Raw genomic sequence first — 22,808 nt, forward strand, 5'->3', positions numbered from 1 at the left:
TGAAAAGAACTAATATATTACCTGTGATCTGGCAGTTAGATAAGGTCTCAGGAAAGAATGCCTGGGGCAAGAGTACCCTCCCAGCATTACATGATGCCTTTGGACAACCCTTTCCTTCTTTCTCTCCCTCCCGCCTCTCTCTGTAGAGCTGTTATGTGCTTCGTGTGTTGTGACCAGGCAGTAAGCTGTGGAAGGGCAGGTACTGCCTCTTATTAACTTTCACAGCAACTGCACCCAGCACAGGGCTTCCCACATAATAGACCCTCAAAAAATGCTTATTAAATTGAACGGAACTGTCCTGCCAAATTTCCTAAGTCCCAAAACTGCACTTCTATTTTGTTTTAATGACATCTGATCCACAGATAACTGGATTTACATAATGAATAAATTAGGAGAGAGTATTCACTTTACTAAGTACTTCCTATGTATTATTTCATTTAATCTTCACAACCACCCTAGGAGGGAGATATCATAACTTCCCTTTCACAGGTAAGGAAATTGGGTTCACAGAAGTTAGAAGACCCAGGTGAGGGCACACTGTAAGAGGCAGGGTCAGGATTAGAACCCAGGGCTGCCTGATCCCAAAGCCCATGTTCTTAACTGGTAGGCTGAGGGGGAAGCAACATCTGTATGCTGTTTAGTATGTCCCAGCTCCTGTGCTAGGGGCTCCGTATACATTATAATTGTCCAACATAATCACCACAATACCAATGTACAGATGTGAAAGCAAATCCAAGAAATGTTAACCAGTCACTCAAAGGAACCCAGCCAGTAAGCAGGGCAGTTGGGGCTGGAACCCAGTTCTTCTGACTTAGAGGCTTAAGTGCTTAGACTATTAAACAAACACCTGGGTTTGACGTGAAGGAAAAACTACCAAACCTTGAAGTTTTAGGAAGAAATTAAATGAAAAAATAACCTATAGGAAAATGATAGATACATAGATAGCACTAGAAATATGATTTAAAATATGATATTTATAGTCATTCATATCTATTTCCCAACTTTACTTTGCTCTTACTTTAGCAAGATTAAACACTTTTTATCACATCATATTATTACACATTTTAAAATAGGCATAGTAAGTATTAAGAGAAAATATTTTTAATAATGATCCATGCTTACCTCCCCATGCTTAAGATGCTCTTCAGGTGAAAAATCAAATATTTCTTTTGATAGCAGGATAGCTTTGATTTTTGAAACTCTTTTCTCCATTGATTTTACTTCCGTTTCAATGGCAACCACATCCTAGAATTTCAGAAACAAAAAAACACACTCATGCAGTATATGTTATATGTTAATAATCTTTCTAAAACACAATTTACTGCCATTTACTCTATTCTCATATTTAACCAAAATATGTTTGCCACTTATATCACTTCAAAACTAACCAAGTGCTACACAGATAACGTGGACTGTTTTCAATAAAAATGTTGTTCTGTTAGTAATAGCATACCACAATACAAAGCATTGCTTCTACTTACTGAGTTAAAAGATCCTCATGGGGCCAATTTTCAATTATTTATGCTATGAGGACAAAAGTAGTATGCATCTGAACAAATTTTAAGTAAATTCTCAAATATCTACAAACTGTTTAGATTTACCTTTGGAATGTCTTTAAACACTTGAATACAAGTGGGTCAACGCTGAAAAAATTCTCACTACTTTAAGTAAAACGGTAAAGTCACCCTTGGGAAACAAACACACAAGGAGCTGGAAAATTGACAGATTTTGGTGCCAATTCCCTAACAAACTTTTGCCGTGTGGAGAGTCACTAAATTACCTTATAACCTACTCAGATTAATATGAACAACAGATCATTTATCCAGTGGCTATTCTCCCATCAGTGTCAACTTCTAGAAAGTGGCCAAGAAACTTAAAGTGAAAATGCTGCAATTTGTGCTTTCAAACCTACATATTTATGAATATGTGCTATAAAACCTACATACTGAAGTCCACTCACACTGTAAGAGGGCCTTCAGACTTTTAGAGCTTTATGGAGATAAACTGAAGCAAAAATAATGCAGGGAATAGGAGAAACTACATAGAAATCATCAAAGGATTTCAAATTATCACAACTTGGAACCATTCAACATAGGACAAACATAACTTCATATAAGCAAATGAAGCAGTAATTATAGTAATTTACCTTCATATTATGAAACATTCAGTTATATTGAAATTATTTTCTATACCATACGTTTAAGAAAATACATAAATATATACAATGTATTTTATGGTAATTTCCATGAAAAGTTGTAGAAGCATTTAACAATTTTGGAATAAGCTTCAATAACCAAGAATATTTAATAAGTATGATTCTCTGAAGTTACATAAGTGTGGTGCAGGGAATGTAAGTGAGAAATAAAAGGTAAATTATTAAGACTAACTGCATCTGCCTTTGCTGTGTGACTCCATCCTTAAATAAATGCCTCACAGGTTTCGAGCCAAAATAAATAAAATTATTTAAAAATCCAGTGGTTGGGGCTTCCCTGGTGGCGCAGTGGTTGAGAGTCCGCCTGCCGATGCAGGGCACACGGGTTTGTGCCCCGGTCCGGGAAGATCCCACATGCCGTGGAGCGGCTGGGCCCGTGAGCCATGGCCGCTGAGCCTGCGCGTCCGCAGCCTGTGCTCCGCAACGGGAGAGGCCACAACAGTGAGAGGCCCACGTACCGCAAAAAAAAAAAAAAAAAAATAGACCACTTCTGGACTGAGAATGGGGATATGATTTTTTGTTGTAGTTGCACTATAGGGTACAAAGTAAAATGTAATTCAAGAAATAACATAAATGAAAAATGTACCAGATCAATGTGTCTTCATAGAACTGATTAGCAGTATAACTCTAATTTACTAAATGAAATATAAATTTAAAATAAGAAGTCACATCATTATAGTGCTAACTTACATCAGCCATTTGTTGAATCTGTGGAAGGCTTTCTATGATTTTTTGTCGTAAAGCTACTATTTGATGACTTAACTCTTGTATAGGCTGTGTTAAAGTATCTGTTTCAAAAATTATTGACAAGCCTTCTAGATCCATGAAAATTGAATGCAAAAGATTGTGCTTCTGTTCTGAATCTTCCAAAGCCATCTAGATAATGGGAAACATGAAAAAAGAGAAACATCAAGATACTGGAAAAAGTTGATTGAAATTATATCAGAGAGAATTCTATAATGACGGACGGTAACTAGACTTAATGTAGGTGATCATTTTCCAATACATACAAATATTGAATCATTCTGTTGTACACCTGAAACTAGTAAATGTTGTATGTGAATTATACCTTAATTTAAAAAATTAAATCAGAGAAAATTTGAATTTGTCTCAACATTTCATACTCCTGTTCATTCCCAATTTCATAATAAAACATTGAACATTCTCTCTTGTCAATGGCAGTATATGACTATAGAATGTCTACCCCATTTTGGTGGGCTTGCAGCAGCTATGTTATACCAAGTAGCCCTGCTCCTCCAGCCATTGTTAACAGAATCAGAAACACTTGACCTATAAGTTCATCCCTCTATAATTTGGAATTAGGGTCAAGAAAGCCATTCATATATGTATCGCTGATTCACTTTGTTATAAAGCAGAAACTAGCACACTATTGTAAAACAATTATACTCCAATAAAGATGTTAAAAAAAAAAGCCATCCAATTGGCTGGACTTGTAATTTTGGGAAATGGGTTTGACAGAAATAGATAAGTGAAGTGGGGATGGGAAACGAAGAGGCAGTCCTGGTACAAGTGTCCTCCTTGGCCTTACCATCTGGAGCCACTGACTTCCATGAAACACCCCTATAGCTTGAGTTGACTTGAATAACTTGATACCAAAAGAGCTCTATCTGATAAAACCAAATATAAGTGGAAAACATCCATTTTTAGAATTCCTTAGACATTCTTCCTTAGAATTTTTCTTTTGTTCCTTTAATGATTATAATTATTAACTTTCAAACTTAAGATTTCAAAATATCTCAGCCACCTATTGGAAATATTCAACCTGCTAATGTAGTCTTCAGGTAATCCCATAAAAAATAACTGTTATGAAAAAGAACATTTACTTATGCAACCAGACTTCTAGTCACGAGTCCCCAAAATTAATCAGGTTATTCAGAATTTCATATTGACCTTATTCCAAATCTTAGCAGGAGAAAACTTGAAAGGAAAACAAAACTTAAAACCAATGCTTTTTCCAATAATACTATTTACAATAGCATCAAAAACCCATAAAACGCTCAGGAATAAATTTAACAATTTACATTAAAGAGAAATTAAAGAGGACCAAAATAAATAGAGAGATACATCCTGTTCCTGGATGGGAACAGCCAATATGGTTAAGAGGTAAATTCTTGCCAAACTGATCTGGATTTAATGCCCTCCCAAAATTCAAACAGACCTCTGCATAGGTATTGACAAGATGATTCTAAAACTTATATGGAAATGCAAAAGATCCAGATTAGCCAAAACAAATTTGAAAAAGAACAAAGGACTAAGTTGTAGAATTTATACTACCTGACTTCAAGATTTACTATAAAGCTGTAGCAATTAAGACTGTGTCATATTGGTAAAAGAATAGACACATAGATCAATAGAACAGAAGAGACAGTCCAGAAACAGACCCACATATATGAGAGGTCAATTGATTTTAACAAGGCACCAAAGTAATTCAATAGTGAGTCTTTTCAAAACATGGATAATCCCATAGAAAAAAAATGAACCTTGATTCCTGCTTCATACCATATACAAAAATTAACTTTATTTTTTTAACATCTTTATTGGAGTATAATAGCTTTACAATGGTGTGTTAGTTTCTGCTTTATAACAAAGTGAATCAGCTATACATATACATATATCCCCATATCTCCTCCCTCTTGCGTCTCCCTACCCCATCCCTCTAGGTGGTCACAAAGCACTGAGCTGATCTCCCTGTGCTATGCGGCTGTTTCCCACCAGCTATCTATTTTACATTTGGTAGTATATATAAGTCCATGGATTACAGACCTACAAGTAAGAGTTAAAACTATAAAATTTCTAGAAGATAAGAGGAAATCCTTGTGACCCTGGGTTAGATAAAGATTTCTTAGATACAACACAAAAGAATAATCTATAAAAGAAAAATATTGATAAATTAGACCTCCTCAAATTAATAACATTTGCTCTCTGAAAGACAATATTAAGAGAATGAAAAGACAAGCCACAAACTAGGAGAAAATATTTGTTAATCACATGTGACAAAGGATTTTAGAATATTATATAAATAATGCTTACAATTCAATAATAAAAAGACAAATAACCCAATTAAAAAATAGGCGGGCTTCCCTGGTGGCGCAGTGGTTGAGAGTCCGCCTGCCGATGCAGGGGACACGGGTTCATGCCCCGGTCTGGGAAGATCCCACATGCCGCGGAGCGGCTGGGCCCGTGAGCCATGGCCGCTGAGCCTGCGCGTTCGGAGCCTGTGCTCCGCAACGGGAGAGGCCACAGCAGTGAGAGGCCCGCGTACCAAAAAAAAAAAAAAAAAAGGCAAAAAACCCCCAAATAACTGAACTGACATTTCACAAATGAAGCGTACAAGTGATAAAAACATATGAATAAATGTTCAAATAAAAAAATCATTAGTCATTAGAGAAATGCCATTTAAACCACAGTGAGATACCACTACTTGTCACTGGAGTAGCTAAAATTTAAAAGACAGATACTATCGAGTGCTGACAAGAATATGGAGTCATCAGAACTCCAGTGGGAATGAAAAATGGCAAAGCCACTTAGGAAAATAATTTAGCAGTTTCTTAGTTAAATACCATAAGAGCCAGCAATCTATTCCTAGGTATCCATCAAATGAAATGACCTGAAAACCTATGTCCACACAAAGATTTGTATATGAATGCTCACAGCGGCTTTGCTCATAATAGCTGTTGCAGCTCCTAAAATGGCCCCCAATAATCCCCACCTCCTGGTACTTATGTCCTTATAATCAGTTCTCTTGAATGCAGGCTGAGCTTACTGATTTACTTCTAATAAGACATGGCAGAAATGATGAGATGTCACTTCCAAGATTAGATTATAAAAGACCGTTTCTGGGGCTTCCCTCGTGGCGCAGTGGTTGAGAATCTGCCTGCCGATGCAGGAGACACGGGTTTGTGCCCCGGTCCGGGAAGATCCCACGTGCCGCGGAGCGGCTGGGCCCATGAGCCATGGCCGCTGAGCCTGCGCGTCTGGAGCCTGTGCTCCGCAACGGGAGAGACCACAACAGTGAGAGGCCCGCGTATCGCAAAAAAAAAAAAAAAAAAAAGACCGTTTCTGTCTTGGGAGCTCTCTCACTCTTTTTTAGATTGTTCATGGTGAAGGGAGCCAGCTGCCATGCCATAAGACAGTCTTGTGGAGAGGCCCTCACATCTGTGAATGGAAGTGGATCTTCTGAAGCCTGCCAACAGCCACATAAATGAGCCTGGAAGTGCATCCTGTCTCTTCCTTCACCCAAACTAAGCCTTCAGATGAGATCACAGCCTTGGCTGACACCTTGACTGCATTCTCATGAGAGACCTTGAGCCAGAACCACTCAGGTAAGCCATGCCTGGATTCCATAATTCTTGTTTTAAGCTGTTAACTTCAGGAGTGATGTGTTACAACGCAATAGATATAGAATACATAGCCCCAAACTTGAAATAACCCAAATGTCTATTAACTGGTGAAGGAATAAACATATTGCATATTTCCACAAATGGAATACTATTTAGCAGTCAAAAGAATAAACTACCTATAAATGGAACAACCTGAATGAATCTCGAAAACGTTAAGCTAAGTAAAAGAAGTCAGGTCCAAAAGACTGTGTGATTCTATTCATTGGATAATGTAGAGAAGACAAAACTACAGGAATAGAAACCAATGAGTGATTACATAGGGCTGAACATAGGTAAAAGGATACTGACTGCAAAGGAGCACAAAGAAACTTTTTGGGGTGATGGAAATGGTCTTTATGTATTGATGGTGGTAGTGGTTACACAACTGGATACCCTTATCAAAACTTACCTAGCTGTACACTTAGGTGTTTTTTACTACCTGTAAATTATACCTTAATGAAGTTGATTTAAAGAACAAGTTGTTTTCCTATTTTCTACAATGACAATTTCTGTTTCAGTGAGTCTTCATTACAACAGTAGACTTCATGGAATCATCTTTAGGTTACGAAAACCTAATTTAACCAATGCAATCGAGGTGGAAGGTTATAGTGCGATTAAAACAGACTTTTAAACCTTAGTTGAGAGTTTTGACACTTCTTTAAGTCATTTTAAAAATCAATACCAGGTAATGTTAGAAAAATGGTAAAGGGTGCCCTAAAGTAGGACAACTATTTGCAAAATAGGAGCAAAGTGGGGTATTCACATGGGACTAGTTATTTATGACTTATTTCCCATTGGAAGATTTATTAGAATACATTCTGTGGACATCAGCCTGCATATCCCCTTGTCCCTACTTCCTCCAGCTAATAACCTAAGTTCTACTCAGTTCCATGTAAACAAAGGTCGGCAAAGGAGGGTGTCCTGAACAGTTTGAGAGATACTTCTACACTTTTACATTTGTGTCAGAAGAAGGCAGTAAAACTTCAGCTGTTTCTGCATATGTTCATTCTTGTACAGTTTTTAAAAAACTCCTAATAAGCATTTGAGGAAAAAAAAGCATCATCCCTCTCTTCTGTCTGCAAACTTCTTGAAAATGATGAAAGACACAGGTGATTTAAAATAAAAAGATGACATGCTTTGGGGATGTGGAAAGTCAACCCAAGAGGTGGGGGCATAAATCACCTCTGGGGGAAGAAAAGAAACAGGTAGGTGAAAATGCAGTATCTTTACAACTGTTACCACAGGAAAAAACTGTGCCAAGAAGTCTCACAGGGGAGGTATGAAGTCACTTGTTACTTAGGGACACAGTGTGCTACTTTAAAGATATAAAAAAAAAGAGTTGGATCAGTTTTGAGGTCTGATTACTCTAAAAATTGTTATAGGGGATTTCCCTGGTGGTGCAGTGGTTAAGAATCTGCCTGCCAATGCAGGGGACGCGGGTTCGATCCCTGGTCGGGGAAGATCTCATATGCCGCAGAGCAACTAAGCCCATGTGCCACAACTACTGAGCCCACGAGCCACAATTACTGAAGCCTGTGCACTCTAGGGCCCGCGTGCTGCAACTACTGAAGCCTGAGCGCCTAGAGCCCGTGCTCCGCAACAAGAGAAGCCACCGCAATAAGAAGCCCGCGCACCGCAACCAAGAGTAGCTCCAGCTTGCTGCAACTGGAGAAAGCCCGCAGGTAGCAACGAAGACCCAACGCAGCCCCCAAAATAAATAAATAAGCAAATCAATAAATAAATAAAATTGTTATACAATAAACCTTTTCCTAAGACATTCTTTCTCATGGCTGAATAGTATGAGAGAAGGGAAATATGCCTTCACAATAAAATTTAAGCCAACATTCGGCATCCGGAAGATCTCTTGTAGTCACGGCCCTGAGTAGGAAAAGGCTTTCATTTGTTTTGCCTTTATAGGTTAGCATGGTGACACAGGGCACCTGTGGAGCAACAGGAAGGACAGGAAATTTGGAATCATGGCATGCTAGAACCGGAAGGAATGACAGATTAGTTTTCTAATGCTGTGTAACTAATTACCACAAACTTAGCAGCTTAAGATAAAACAAACTTATTATCTCATAGTTTCCATGGCTCAGGAGTCCAGGCATGGCTTAGGTGGGTCCTCAGCTCAGGATGTCACAAGGCTGCAATCAAGGTGCCATCTGGAGCGTGGATTTGTCTTCCGAGTTCATTCTGGTTGTTGGTAGAATTTAGTTGTAGGACTGAGATCCCAGTTTTCTTGCTGGCTGTTGACTGTGGGTCTCTCGGCTTTTGGAGGCCACCCTAGGGTCTTGGCTCCATGGCCCTCTCATAGTATGGCAGCTTACTTATTCAATCCAGCAGGAGAATCTCACTCTAGTCTGCTACCAGGGAGTCTTATAATTATACATCCATGATCAGTCATGTATTCATGGGAGTGACTATCCCATATCCTTTGCTATACGATGTAACCTAATCAAGGGAGTGACCATCTCATCACTTACTCATATTCCTGCCCACACTCAAGGGAAGGGGATTATATAGGTCGTGTACATCTGGGAACAGGACTATTGGGAACCATCTTGGAATTCTACAACCAAAACCATCACCACCATTCAGTGCAACATTCTTACTTCAGCGATCGGGGAAACTGTGGCCCATGGAGGACACAGTAAATTATCCTGAAAGATATTAGTTTCAAGAATTATTTATCAGGACAGAAAGAACTAGATCCTGGTCTCCAAAATCCCTATCTAGAGCCTGCCACTCTTCCAAGCTTCCTTCTGCCATTTGGCATGCTTGAAGATAAGGCTGTTTTTTCAGGAAAGAAGGGGGTAAAAAAGCATTGTGACAATCAGCTAAGCCACTAATCATTATGTAGATTCTATGACACCCAGGAAACGCTGAAAGAACACTCACCTGAAGGGTGCTAGCGTGGTGACTCAGCGTCTTTGAAGAGTCATAGGCTGCAGGATCGGCCAGCAAACGACTGGTATTTTCTATCCAAGCCTCAGTACTCTTCAAAAGATCATGATACTCCTCCAGCTTAATTGTGGCCTGTGAAAGATAGGCAGTACCAAACTCAGTCTGATGGTTCCTCTTTCAGTGGAATGATTCTTAAGAACTGGTTGCTGTTAGTCAGTGGTGTCAGGCCTCACAGGGCTCCACACCCCACAGCTGGGCCACTTGCCCACCCCCTCCAGGTTTTGATCCTTCAACCTGTAAAACGAATCCTGACCACAGGTGGGAAGGATTTAAGGCGTTCTACCCCAACGCTATGGGCCTCAGCAAGGGTTCCAAGTTAGCTTTGCAACTAGTCTGGTTTCCGTTTTATGTTCCACTTTGAAAACTGGACTTACATTTGGTCCTCCTGTACCGGGCCTTGTCCTATATATACCAGTCCCTCTGAGAGTAGGTTCCTGCCTTGCTGCTGCTAGATCACATGCACAGCTCACCCACCGTGACCCCTACTTGGAAGGGAGGGCAGGGGTGTTTTGTTCCCAAATGAGGTTCTTTCTCTGGCTCCCTCCTGGGACTCTTGAGGTTGCCTGCCTGAAATTCCCTTACCTGTTGAGAAGCCCAATTCTCACCCTGACTCCTACTACTGTGGTCTGACTTTGGGATTCTTGCTTCTGCCTGTGCCAGCAGTCCCCTCAATGCCCGCTCGAACCTATGGTGTAGCTCTAGCTTCAGGTCCTAAAACTGGCAATTCAAGGGAAACTGGCTGCCTCTGAATATGTATTTTTGTTTCGTTTTAAACCCATCTCACTACTACCACATGCTCCGTGTAGCTATCGCGTGTTACAGCCATACCTTGTTAAACTGTGAGGTTCTATATTCTGCCCTCTGTGATACTTGCTGATACTGCTGGAAAGGAATCATCAAGTTATCCATCCATTCTTGAGCTTGTCCTGGGTCCTGTTCAACAATGTCCTGAACTTCAGAATCCAGCTCATTTAGCTTGGAGTGCCAGAGATCTAGCTCATCCCACATTGCCTGGGGAAGAAAAGGGTAAGTCCATTTGGATTGAAGATGTGTTGAGTTCTAAGTTTTCACACAGTATCTGTACTTGTAAATGCTACCAAAACAACATGACAGAGACAACATCCCAGGCAAAGTTTTTCAATTATGCCCAGAAACCACCTGAACTGAAAAACACTTTTTCTGAGGTCACTTAACTCTTACTGTATTCATTTCAGTACAAATTAGCTCTAAGGGGGCAGAAAGTCCTGGACACTTCCAGAGATGAATGACACCAAACAAGGTCAACGTAATCCTAATCTTTCAAGAGTGATGAGGTAACATTACATTTAAAAGGGCTTGGGTAAATACCTAACCTATTTAGACCAGTATATATATCTACTTAATCTAGAAGACAATTCTTATTAAATGCAAAAATAAAACTGATAAAAAGAAAATATCTGCTCTGACTCAGACTGACGCACTGGCAGAAAATTCTAGCCACATGTATCAGTAGCAACTGCTTTTAGTTCAAGAAACCAATAGGCTGGATTCAAACCTGCACTTGTCTGGGCAGAGGAAATCTCAAAGGCAACATTCAATTATTACTTAATATCTGTGTAAGAACATAATTTCTAGAAATGGGAAAATCTGACTAGTTAGAGGGCTTATTGAGAGCCCAAGATTTTGTCCAATGGCGAGCCATAGTCTGACCTATTTTTATTTTTCAATTTAATTTAATCTTTTTAATCCTTTGACATCACATTTGTTTGGTTTAGAGGGGGCTGCAAAGTCAAAGGCAGGTATGATTATTTGTGAGCAAATCTTGTTCACCTTATTTTAAGAGAGTATACACAGTCTAATGTCTTCTCAATGAAAGAAGGACACATACAATAGGTACAATTATTTCTTTTAATATTTAGAATTATTTGTTTATTTTTACCAGAAGAAACACAGTCAAGTTAAATTAGAAACCAAAGAAGAGACTTAACTGTAGGGAGGAAGGGAACAGAGGGAAATGGGGTGATAAGTGAGACTTCTCTGAGGATAACTTCTTTAAAAATTGCAGTATAACTGACATATAACATTTTATTAGTTTCAGGTGTACAACACAATTGTTCTTTTTTTTAAAAATAAATTTATTTATTTATTTTTGGCTGTGTTGGGTCTTCGTTGCTGCGCACAGGCTCTCTCTAGTTGCAGTGAGTGGGGGCCACTATTCCTTGCGGTGCGTGGGCTTCTCATTGCGGTGGCTTGCCCTGTTGTGGAGCATGGGCTCCAGGCATGTGGGCTTCAGTAGTTGTGGCGTGTGTGCTCAGTAGTTGTGGCTCGCGGGCTCTAGAGCGCAAGTTCAGTAGTTGTGGCTCATGGGTTTAGTTGCTCCGCGGCATGTGGGATCTTTCCGGACCAGGGCTCGAACCCATGGCTCCTGCATTGGCAGGCGGATTTTTAACCACTGCACCACCAGGGAAGTCCCACAATTGTTCAATATTTGTTTCTACCATAAAGTGATCACCACAATAAGTCTAGTTAAAAATCCTTCACCATACATAGTTACAAAATTTTTTTTCCCTGTGATGAGAACTTTTAAGATCTATTCTCTTAGCCCTATTTTTAAAAGTCTCCATTCATATTAGAATATTTCCTTAAAATATAAAGTAGAATGTTTTCTACATGCAGGAGTTTACTTGGAAGTTAAGAGGTAGAATATTATGTTTATGTACAGTTCTACCTAAGACATTTTATAAGTGAAATAAATTTGGAATTTCTACTTTCCTCTGTTTCCCCCTGGCAGTCTAAAGAAAAGCTGTTAATACCATTTATAACTTACTGAAATGTTTTTATATATCAGTCTTCCCAAGACAAGACCCTTCCCTAGTGAAAAGGCTGGTTCCCAATCATAGGCTCTCAGGAGTTGGGGCATATTCCCACCATGGAAAAACTGAGAACAATTCTTAAATGCAACCTTCTCCACCAAGCCTCTGCAGGTGACACGCTCAGTGAGGAGGGCCCGGTAAATCAGGGTTAGGATCCCTGTGATGACTGATGACAGGGAACATACCAAATGCTGAAGGAAGTTAAGGGAGGATGTTACCTTTTGAATTTCTTGAGCTTTCTCAATATTTTTGCTCTTCTGCTGCAACATCTTTTCGACATTCTGAAGCCCGTTGTTAATTTCGTCTATTTTTCTACTCATTGAATATGATGGTGAGCTTTTCAAGACTTCATTGCTGATCTGTTTCAAAGGAAGAATGATACAATGGAGATGTTTTCCACACTCTATTCAGAGGTTCAAATGATAAAAGGGGTAGTCACAGTATTTTGAGATTTTACTCGTACAAATCTTTTAAGGGCTAGGGGGGAAATTCCAAACCGTACTGACGAATGCGTTAATGAGAGGGTAGATTAGTAGACTAGGAAAAGGCAGCTCTGCTGACCTGACCGTTCAAATCCAACCGGAAAAAAAAAAAAGAAAAGAAAACTGACCAACAGAAATCTGTTCAATGTAATCCACAGTATGTACTACAGATATGTGCTGTGTTGGGCAAAACTACTGAGGGGACTGTCTGAAACATACCCCAAGGGAGCAAATGATATTAAAAAATTCCTGGGAGAAAAATTATTTATTATACAGTTTCTATGTTTTATGAGAGAATCCTCTGCACAGATTTGTTTTCAATAAAAACAAACATTCTCAATTTGACGTAAAAGATGTAATTCCCATCTTAGTATTCATTTGGGTGAAATAACCTTCTAAAACTGGCTATTTCTTGCAGCAGAAAATCTTAGTTTTTCTCTGTGTGAATGTTTCTAGTGTATGTTTTCCCAGCAATTAGAAATCTAGCTGCTGAACAGTGTAATTTTTTTATCAGAACGATTTTCCGAAGAAATTAACTTGTACTAGGAAAGATAATAAATGAATGTTGAATGTATCATTTTTCAAATGCCTGATTAGTTCATGTTCTTATTTTTTTAAGCTATGTTGATAAGGTTTTCTCCAAACAGCCACTGAATAACCAAAAAATACTTAATGCTTTTGTACTCTCCTTTTAATTAACCTTTTTAAAACCACTATATCTGTTCAACCATTGAGACTAAACCTTCCAATGCAGATACTTTACAGATACAGAAATTGAAACACAGGCTAAAGTCATCATGTATGACTTGCTTAAAGTCATACATCAAGGTAGTGGGTGAATTCACCCCAAGAAGCCCAAGCCACCAGACGCCAAGGCCCCCAGGCTCTTTTCACAGCACCAGGTCGTTGATACTTTTAGATAATGTTTTTATTCCACAGACCATACCACAGTCAAGATTTTTTAGAAAAAAAACTAATCCTGTATTATTATTATTATTTTTAATCACTGTATTAGCTTTTTATTGCTACATAACAAATTACCACAAAATGAAGCTTTCTGATATTTTGGGCAGTTACTCTTCTGGCAGAAATGCCTATCATTTTTGTATATTAGGAGAGATCATGATTTAGGTAAAGTATGCAGCCAACTGAACTGCACAGAATGGTATTGTGTCTGTTGCCTGGATCCTACAGTCACATCACGCAATAAAAGTAAGTTTTTATTGGTTACAAATATACACAGATATTAAAGTTACTGTTGAAATTTTCAACCCTAAATTTAAAAGGTAGATTTTGATTATTAACTCACTTTGTTAGGGATTTTCACATGAAGTAGTCAGGAGAACCAATTGAGTTTCTCTCAAAACATTTAGTATTCTCTTAAAATAAAATCAATAGTGCATGATTCTTGAGGAAGTTCCTCATAATAGATTATCTTGTATGTCAAATCAACAAGATTTGTTATAATATATATTAGGAGTTTACATGTTTTTTACATGGGTTAGATTTTCCAAAGAAATTTGTCGCAAGTTTGAACCTGATTTTTTGTGTGCAATTAATATGTTTTATTTACTAAATTATAGGTATTTTAGGCTTCAAAAAGCAATACAAAAATCCTTCTGTATTCTTCTGGACCAAACAGAATTTTGTTCTGTTGGATCTGGGCAGCCTTTAAATAACGCAATAAAATTGTCTTGCTAAACTCCTATGTCTCCAAGTACTATGAACCATTTCCCATTCTTTCTTCCAACCTGGACTTCCAGGTATAAAGATTTGCCTGGGTATGCTTTGTGAGAATTATGTTACCATCATTATTAGAAAGACACCGTGTGTTAAGTGCTACTCCTAGTAAGTTATGAAACGTGTGTTCTTATTATTCTTGGTTGCAATTTCAAAGTGTTAAAAGCAAAGTATTATTCATGACCAAAATTTTAAAGTGATTTTCCGGAGAAAAAAAAAGTCAAGTAAAAGCCAATATATAACTCTATTTTTAAATGCAAGAGAAGAAAAACTAAGCATCTTCACAACTAAAAATTAATAGACTAATTCTGTTACCTGTGTCACTTACTTAGAGCAACTCCGTCTCAGTATCAATACACAAAATTATCACTCAACTAAACTCTATAAAAACAGACATTAAAAAAAAAAAAACAGACATAGCTGAAATCAGGGCAAATGAAAATGTGATCTTAAATGATATGTTGTTCTTTATATTCATTCACCTCCATAAATAATAATACGAATACAAACATTATTATTACCTTCTCATCTACGTCTTCTAAAGCTTTTCTGCATTCTTCCACCTGGGATTCAATCTCTGCAGGGACTATGGTGTACATTTCAGAATACTTGATTCGCAGTTTTTCCATAATATTCTCAAAAGTTAGCTTCCCTTTCTTAAGAATGCTTTGAAGCTCCTAAAAAATCAAGAGAGTTTCAAATGCTCACAGGACAGAGAAAAAGTTTAACTCTAAAAATGCAAGCAGCTTTCCAGCACATCTTTATGATTTAAATGAGCAAACTTTGCATGACAAAACCTCACTATTGATACAAGCTGATTAAGCATGAGAGATACTCAGTTTGGTCAGATGATGCTTTCTAATTTGTAAGAATTAAACTTGATATCTCTCCATAGTGTCAAACCATTGTCCTGAAAAGACATTACAACATCTCCTGCCTCTAAAGTACCTCTAGGATTTAGTTATATCTCAGTAGCAGTCTCCATCTAAAAAGCTGCAAGCAGCAAAAAGTTTCAAAGAAGTTTTATTTTATTATTAACTTGTTGCCATTTCTGCTTCTTCCTACATTATCATCACAATGATTCAAGGCCACTAAAAGCCCTGTGCTTGAAGCAGAAGTGTCTGCTTTCATGTAATTAGACAGCCCAGCACAGCTCAACTTCTTTCAAAAGGGAGGGTTCCAGTTCCTTGCAAAGAATGTGGGGTTTTAGGAGATAAAAGAAACCTGAACAAATAGTCTATTGGTCGTGGCCTAGAAACAGAATCTGATCTACGTACTCCTGCACTAATTATAAAGGAGAAACTCATTTGTTTGGGAAAGTTTCCCAAAGATCAAGTGGAAAAATACTTCTTGACTTTACTGTGGCTTTTTGGGTTTTCTTTTGTTTTTACAGTAGCTGTTGAGTAGCATTATCTGTGTTAATGGATTGAGTCACCACACTGAAGAATGATTACAATTTTGAATGACTCCCCGATGTGTCACTGCTTTCCTTTTCTTAGCCCTCAGCAGAGAACAAGTCTAGAGGAAAAGTTAAAGAATAGTGCCATTCAGAGAAAGGTAGGGTTTGAGGTACAGAGTGCTCCTCGTTTATCTAGACTTAGCCCTGAGTACAGGTCTTCATTCAGAGCTACACTTAGATGGCTTCCCCATGAAGACTGCCTCTGTGAGGGAGAGTAAGTTTCCTTTTGCAACATTGATACCAAAAGCTCTGGTGAATAACAGCATGCAACTTTTGGACAAACTGCCAAACGTCAGTTTTGCCTGTTACCACCTAGTGGAATGAGAAGAGATTGTTCGGAAAATGACCCCTAGCCTATGCACAGATAGTGTGATATAATAAATACATTTAGCCTTCATCCCGGTTCCCCGCACAGCTTTTAAAACCCTTGGAATTTCCTGCATAGGGGTGAAAGGAGTGTCTTTTGTTATTTATAACAAGTCTTTTCCAACCATACCTGAGTTTATGGTAATGAGAAGATTCTTGGTGGTGGGGCTGGGGGGGGTGACAGCTTCAGGATGGGGCTGGTGCCAGAGGAACCAACTGTGTGATTAGAGGGCTAGAACTTTCAACCGCACTTCCAGACCTCCAGAGGGGAGAAGGGCTGGAGGTTGAGTTAATCACCAACCGTCAACGACTCAATCAATCACGCCTATTAATGGAACCTCCATAAAAACCCTTAAACAAGGTTTGGAGAGCTCTGGATTGATGGACACATCAAGGTCCATCAAGGGAGAGTGGCGCACCCAGAGAGAGCATGGAAGCTCCACATCCTTCCCCCATACATGTCTTCCACTTGGCTGTTTCTGAGTTGTAGCCTTTATAATAAACCAGTAATAGTAAGTAAAGTGCCTTCCTAGTTTTCTGAGCCATTCTAGCAAATTTATAAACCTGAGGATGGGGTCGTGGGAACTGCTGCTTTATAGCCTGTCGGTCAGAAGTACGGGTGGTGTTTCTATTTAAAGAGAAAAAAGTGAAGTTCTTTACTCGGAATCCAAATACTTAAAAAAATAGATTTCATGTCTTAAGGAAAGTATGATGGAAAAGCAATTTGACTATTTTTAACCAAAGAATTTTCTTCTATGGAGGCATATGATTTTGTCTCTCTGTAATCAAGATTATTCTAGTTTATATTTACATATCAAAGTAAAATCTGTTATTTGTATTGTGTCATTTTCTATGCAATAGCTTTTGAAAGGTAACTCTTTTCTGTTTGAACATCTTTTTAAAGTTATGAAGGACAACATTTACATGAGTTTTTTGAATAAAGCATTTCTCAAAATGTTAAAAAAAAAAAAAAAAAAGAAGTACAGGTGGCATCTGAAGCGGGGGCAGACTTGTGGGACTGAGCCCTTAACCTGGGGGTCGATACTAACTCTTTATAGTTACTGTCAGAATTGAACTCGTGTCCCAGTTGGTGTCTGGAGAGTTGGGGAATAGGCTGGTGTGGGGAAAAAAAGCCTCACACATTTGGTGGCAAGTGCTGTGAGTAAAAACACTTCTATCCCTCTCAGAGTCTAGATATTCTATCCTATAAAGTGAGCAGTCCTACATACTACTCAAGAGTGGTCTGAGACCCCTGTACACCAAACACACTTGACATGTGGTTGGAAAAGGGCTGCTGGCCTACCTCCTGACCTAGTCCCAACTCTGCTCTCTGTACTCCAGCCATATTGATCTCCTGTGGCTCTGCCCACACCATGCCACAGGGCCTTTGCCCACATTTTCTTCTTCTTCTAGATTCCCTCTACACTAGCCACAGGGTTACCTCTGCTCCAAGAACTTTGGACTCAAGATTTCAGATCTGTATCGGCCACATTCACCAGTTCATTCCTCACTTACCTCAAGCTGTTCTGCCTTTTCTGGGTGGTCTTGTAATTCCATATTTTGGAAAAAGGTTGTAGTCTGCTGAAATGAATTCTTCAAAGTAATTATTTCTTTTGTAAAGGCATGTCTTTCTTGGATTTCATTCTGTATCAATTCCTTATTTTTTTGAGCCTTCTGGAAAAGCCTAAAATATAGCATCAGAATAAAATTGTTCCTCTATCCTGTTTTTCTGTGTAATAGTTTTATTTCAACAATTAATATAATGTCTGCATAGCTCACAAAAGGTTTTTTTTCCTGAGAGAAAAGTACCAGTTTTCAATGGTTTATATACTATATATACAAACATACATCAAATTCTATCACTCCATCAAAAAAGGGGGGATATATGTATACGTATAACTGATTCACTTTGCTGTACAGCAGAAACTAACACAACATTGTAAAGCAACTATACCCCAATAAAAATTAATTTAAAAAAAGGGAGGAAAAAAATATCTCTAAAACTTTCATCCCAAAATCTCTTCTTTTCACACTTTACATTCCAATTGCCATATTTTTTTCCTTGTAATCCTTGAGTTCAATTGAACGTGACTCAGAGGTGTGAATGAAGTCATGTGTGGGCCCTTGGAGCCATAGATGATGGAATTAGCCTTTCTATCCAAGCTGACCCCATTTACTGTGGATGCAGCCATCATATTATTGGAGGAGTTTAAGTAGGGAAAATCTTTCCTGAGAGCTATCTGGTAAGTATTTCTAGCTATAAAGATATTAGTGATATATCCTTTGACCTGAAGATCCTACTTCTTGGCATCTTTCTCAATGAAGTAATCACAGATGCACAAAGAGATTCTAGCGTAAGAATATTCATTACAGTGTTTTTATAAAAGTAAAATAAATTACATATAATTTAAAGGTTCTATATTAGGGACTTGGTTAAATACATTATAGCATATCCACATGGTGAAATATTATAGTTATATTTTAAAGAACATTTAATAGCATAGGAAAATAAATATAATATGCTTATAAATGGTTCAGCAGAATATAAAACAGTATAGTACTATGATCACAATGTTTTTAAAAGTACAGCCATAGTAAGAAAGATGAGTGATTGGTAGTGACTGTTGATGAGTGGTAAAATTAAAGGTGGTTTTTATATTAATCTTTACAATTATCCACATTCTCTAAACTTCCTATAATGAATATGTATTACTAAGTTAGAAAAACAGCAAACATTTAAAAAAATTTGAAACACCAGGAAAATGTGTGCTTGTTTTAATTATCGTTAATATTAATATTTTCCAAAATAGATAACTAATGAGAACCTACTGTATAGCACAGGGAACTCTATTTAATGCTCTGCGGTGACCTAAATGGGAAGGAAATCTAAAAAGAGAGGATATGTGTATAAGTAAAGTTGATTCACTTTGCTGTACAGTAGAAACTAACACAACACTGTAAAGCAACTATACTCCAATAAAAAAAATTAATTTCCATCATTTTTATACCTATCAGTGTTGACGCAACTTGATTCTGTCATATCATTTGTCATTGTTCTAAAATATTTTTTTATTCTAGAAATTCAATATTTTCTCAATCTTTCCTGAGTTTGGTCAAGCACATTTCCTTAATAGTTTTTCATAAATCTTACTTGTGGCATCGTTCTTGCATAGACATAATCTCTTGAGATGCAGAAACAGTCCCCATAGGTCTTAAGCCTTCAGGAGTGTTCTGGATATTTTTTATGCGCTGCAGAAGTAGGGCCAGTAACAGCTGCTGCCTCTCCACATCCTCTTCATATTGGCATAAACAATCCAGCAGCTCCCAGAATTCCTCTGTGGTGGCTGCCTCTTTTGTTTTGGAAATTTCAGGGAGTTCTTCTTGAAGATTATCTAAAATAATTGCTTCTCGTTCAATCTAATTCAATAAGCAAAAAAAAAGAAAAAGAAAAAACAGGGAGCTAAAATAAGTAAAATATACTCTTACCACTTCAGGACTCAGCAATCATAATTTTTACATACTGGCTCTTCAAAGGATTCCCAAAGCCACATCCCAGTTCAAGGTCATATTTGTCTTCCTACAGCTGGGAGTATTATCTCTCCACTATCCCAATCCCATAGTTCCCAGCTACTGATCATGTATATGTGTGATTAAAAAGGAGTATTGCTGGGCTTTCCTGGTGGCGCAGTGGTTGAGAGTCCGCCTGCCGATGCAGGGGACACGGGTTCGTGCCCCGGTCCGGGAAGATCCCACATGCCGCGGAGCAGCTAGGCCCGTGAGCCATGGCCGCTGAGCCTGCATGTCCGGAGTCTGTGCTCCGCAACAGGAGAGGTCACAGCAGTGAGAGGCCCGCATATCGCAAAAAAAAAAAAAAAAAAAAGAAAAAAAATGTATTGCTGTTATGAGCTGAAGGAAATGCTACTGAATATTTTCATAATTTCTTTCTCCTTCCAATTTCAGTTGCTTTATTAAAGCAATTATTTCTCCTGACTGAGATACCTCTAAGTTAGTTAGAATGAGCTCCACCAAACTGCATCCATGAAGTAGAAGAGGTTGGGCATTTTTTCTACAGGTCTCTTTTCTTTCACATCCAATGCTCAAAAAAGTAAGCCCTCAATACCCTGTCACTCACTTACACCAATGGGAAAGCAGCCCAAATTACTGGACTGCTCGTGTCTTTCTCAACCACAGCTAAATGCAGAACTCAGAAATATATAACCTATCAATAATAAATAAAATATCTAGAAAGTGGAGTTCTACTGGCCCTGAAACTCAGAACCAAAGACAGAAAATCAGATCCCTCTCATTCCCTCTTCAAATCCTCTGGCGCTCTCCTCAGCAGCACTGTGCCTTTACCACATTCTGTCCCAGCATTGCCAACATTCCTGCTCTACGTTCAGACAGAGTCAGCCATCCTGCAATCTTGACATTACTGAATATCACAGAGGTCAACTACATTTATGATATCATGCTAACTGAAATGATAAATGAGGACCTGGATGCCCAGTAAGACATGCCAGAGAGTGAGATATAAAGCCTATGAGAATTCAGGAACCCCAGCATCAATTAAGCTCCCAGGGGGGCCAGTAGTCTGGGGCATGCCAGGGGACTTCTATAAGGTAAAGATCAAGTTGTTCAGTCTTGCACCTCTGTTGCCAAGAAAGAGGTGCGGCACTGGATGGGCCTTCTGGGATTTTGGCGGCCGTGTATGCTACACTGGTGACTATTGCTCAGATCCATTCATCAGAACGCCGCCAGTGCTGAGGAGGCAGCGCTGCAGGACCAGGCTATGGCATAAGCTGCCCTGTCACTTGGGCCATAGGTTGCAGCTGGGTCCCCAATCACTAGAGTCCATGGGTACATGTGTACCCAATCTACATGTGTAGATTGGCCCCTCTCCAAGAGACCCAGTTATGGAATTTGTGCTTTCCAGCCCCTCAAACCTAAATTCAGTTGAACTGAAGTCCTAGTTCTCAAGCAGGCAGCTACACTTCCACCAGGGAATGGGATTCAGGTTCTACTGGGTCATTTTGCAGTCCCCTCACTCCCCCACCAAAGAACCAGCATGCAAAGAAAGTTGCTATGTTGACAGAGGTAACTGTCCACCTAGGGTTTCCAATATACACTGGGGTTGAAAGAACTATGTCCGTAATCCAGGACTTAACGGAGCAGCTCTTGGTGCTTCCATGGCCAGTGATAACCATAAATGGGCAACTGCAGCAACCAGGATCCAATAAGAGTAAAGTGACTAAAGGCTCTAACCTTTCCTGTGTCAGTTCTCCTATCTCCCATTCCTGTTCCCTTGGATCACTTTCCAAAATAAACCACCTGCTTACAAGCCCCTGTCTCAGGTTCTGCTCTCTGCTGTAAAGCTGTTAAGTCATTAGGAGGAGAACACAAGGGGGAAGAATACTTTTTTTTAGGACAATAATTTTATCCAAAAGCCAGGCAATTCTTCAAATTGTGAATGGATAAACTAACTGCTGTGCATGAGTCTGACAGACTATTACTCAGGAATAAAAAGAAATGAACTATTGATACAAGCAGCAGCATGAATGAATCTCACATGCATTATGCTTAGCGAAAAAAGGCCAAACTCTAAAGGCCACAAACTATCCGGGTCTGTTTATATGACATTCTGAAGATGGCAAAACAGATTAATAATTGCCACAGGCTGGAGGTAATGGAAGGGGCTGACTACAAAGGGGCATATGGAACTTTCTTGGGTGGTGGAAATGTTCTAAGTCTTGATTTCATTGGTGGTCATGTGACTGTATGCACTTGTCAAAACGCAGCAAACTTTATACCAAAAAGAATGATGGCAGCCCCCAAATAAGTAAATAGTTGCCACAAAGATTATGCATTCACTCTTCAGCCCCTGGATGATTTTCCTTGGACAGGTTATAAAACTTTTAGGTTCACAGTCAGTTATAAAGTTGAGTCTAGAAAGGGAGAAGGAGCCACAGTTGTTCCAAGAGTAAACATAGAGACGGAAACAGAAAAACCTGTAAGCAGCCAAAGTAGAAACTAAAACAGGAGAGACTTCTGGATCTTGGGTACAAGGGGAAGAAGACAGCCTTACCCCTCCCATATCTTTGAAGACATGCATTTATTCTAGCACATTGTGATCAGTGAAGCATAAAATGATGATCCTGAATAACCAGAAATGAATAATTAAATCAAGCAGATTCTGCTTAAGAGGGAGGTAAGATTTTAGGGGGAAAAAAAACAGTAAATCAAAATTTAAATTAATTTTTGAATTTGTAAATTTAAACAAGCATTTAAGTTTTCAAAAATCTACTTACACAAAACCTTTCTTCATAAAGATACTGG

At 38.7% G+C, this 22,808-nt stretch overlaps 1 protein-coding gene across 9 annotated transcripts in view; it reads right to left on the reverse strand.

Moving 5' to 3' along the window:
* SYNE2 (spectrin repeat containing nuclear envelope protein 2) overlaps nt 1-22,808 on the reverse strand; it is a 331,802-nt gene that overhangs the window by 118,977 nt on the left and 190,017 nt on the right. For all 9 annotated transcript variants that reach the window (XM_060004429.1, XM_060004425.1, XM_060004428.1 and 6 more), the window contains exons 52-59: nt 19,627-19,892; nt 17,991-18,159; nt 15,172-15,327; nt 12,647-12,787; nt 10,405-10,587; nt 9,511-9,648; nt 2,903-3,088; nt 1,123-1,245 (exon numbers count right to left, since the gene is read on the reverse strand). In XM_060004429.1, the coding sequence (XP_059860412.1) occupies nt 1,123-1,245; nt 2,903-3,088; nt 9,511-9,648; nt 10,405-10,587; nt 12,647-12,787; nt 15,172-15,327; nt 17,991-18,159; nt 19,627-19,892 (1,362 nt within the window). The remainder of the gene's footprint in view (nt 1-1,122; nt 1,246-2,902; nt 3,089-9,510; nt 9,649-10,404; nt 10,588-12,646; nt 12,788-15,171; nt 15,328-17,990; nt 18,160-19,626; nt 19,893-22,808) is intronic.

This window comes from Delphinus delphis, chromosome 2 (genome assembly GCF_949987515.2).
Source record: "Delphinus delphis chromosome 2, mDelDel1.2, whole genome shotgun sequence".
Lineage (NCBI taxonomy): Eukaryota > Metazoa > Chordata > Mammalia > Artiodactyla > Delphinidae > Delphinus > Delphinus delphis.